The 944-nt window shown below is 49.3% G+C and overlaps 1 protein-coding gene across 1 annotated transcript in view; it reads left to right on the plus strand.

Moving 5' to 3' along the window:
- NGA_0405400 (39s ribosomal protein mitochondrial-like protein) overlaps positions 1-881 on the plus strand; it is a gene marked incomplete at both ends in the record, with an annotated part of 1,343 nt that extends 462 nt beyond the window's left edge. The window contains 3 exons of the mRNA XM_005855018.1: positions 8-104; positions 209-243; positions 765-881. Of these exons, the coding sequence (XP_005855080.1) occupies positions 8-104; positions 209-243; positions 765-881 (249 nt within the window). The remainder of the gene's footprint in view (positions 1-7; positions 105-208; positions 244-764) is intronic.
- Between the last annotated feature and the right edge of the window lie 63 nt (positions 882-944).

Consider the following 944-nt stretch of genomic DNA (forward strand, 5'->3'; position numbering starts at 1 on the left):
CCCCCAGGACTCGTACTCCTCCTCCGGCGTGATCATCGACCCTTACGTGGAACGCAAAGCCCAAGAGAAGGCAGCCAAAGAGAGATCCTTTCTCTCCTTGGAAGGTGAGGGCCCGGGGAAGGAAGACGGGGGAAGGGGAGGGAGTCACGTGATCAAGAGCACATGTATGAATATATATACACATATACATGTGTGTGTACAAACGCAGGGCTGAAAGGGCGGTGGGCTGGCATTAAAGGTCAGGTAAGCGGCATCAATACTATTTAATAATAATAAAATAAGCTCCTGGCGGCTGCTCGTTCCAGGGGGGGCGATACCGAGGCATTCCATCATGTCCATGCGCTGTTGATTGATGGGATGATGTTGATATATATATATCTATGCGCTGTGAATGTTTTTTAAAATTTGTCGTGTGTAACACTGAGCGACGCGATGGAGATGGGGTGCGTCATCCCCCGGACGTCCATGCACGTCCTTATGACACCGTTAAATGCATTTATGCACCTTCCTATTGCACCGCGAAAGGATGTACTGTGTGTTATTACATTTTTCTTATATTTTTGGGTACTGTGTGGTTCGTTGTTCGATGCGACGCGTGGTATTCTTTTAGGTCATTGTAAAATGACGTGAGTTCTCTTTCGTAGGGGACTTTTCTTTCTTCCTTTCTCTTTTGCCACCCCGTCTGCCCCTTCAAAATTCAAACGCCATATTTAAAAGTTTGAATCTCCGTTACTTTGCTCTCCCCCTGCTTTTCTTCCCTGCAGCTTCAATCGGGCGTGTCCTTTGGGCACATCCGGAAACATGCCAAGAGCTTTGAACTCAAGAGTTTTGGACAGCGTGCTCGGACGTTGTTTGTCGACTTCCATGAGGCCTATGAGAAGGTGCGAGGCCAGGGAGGGAGGAAGGGAGGGAGGAAGGGAGGGAGGGAGAGAGGGAGGGCGAGA

The sequence above is a fragment of the Nannochloropsis gaditana genome, assembly GCF_000240725.1.
Source record: "Nannochloropsis gaditana CCMP526 unplaced genomic scaffold scaffold317, whole genome shotgun sequence".
In the NCBI taxonomy this organism is placed as follows: domain Eukaryota; class Eustigmatophyceae; order Eustigmatales; family Monodopsidaceae; genus Microchloropsis; species Microchloropsis gaditana.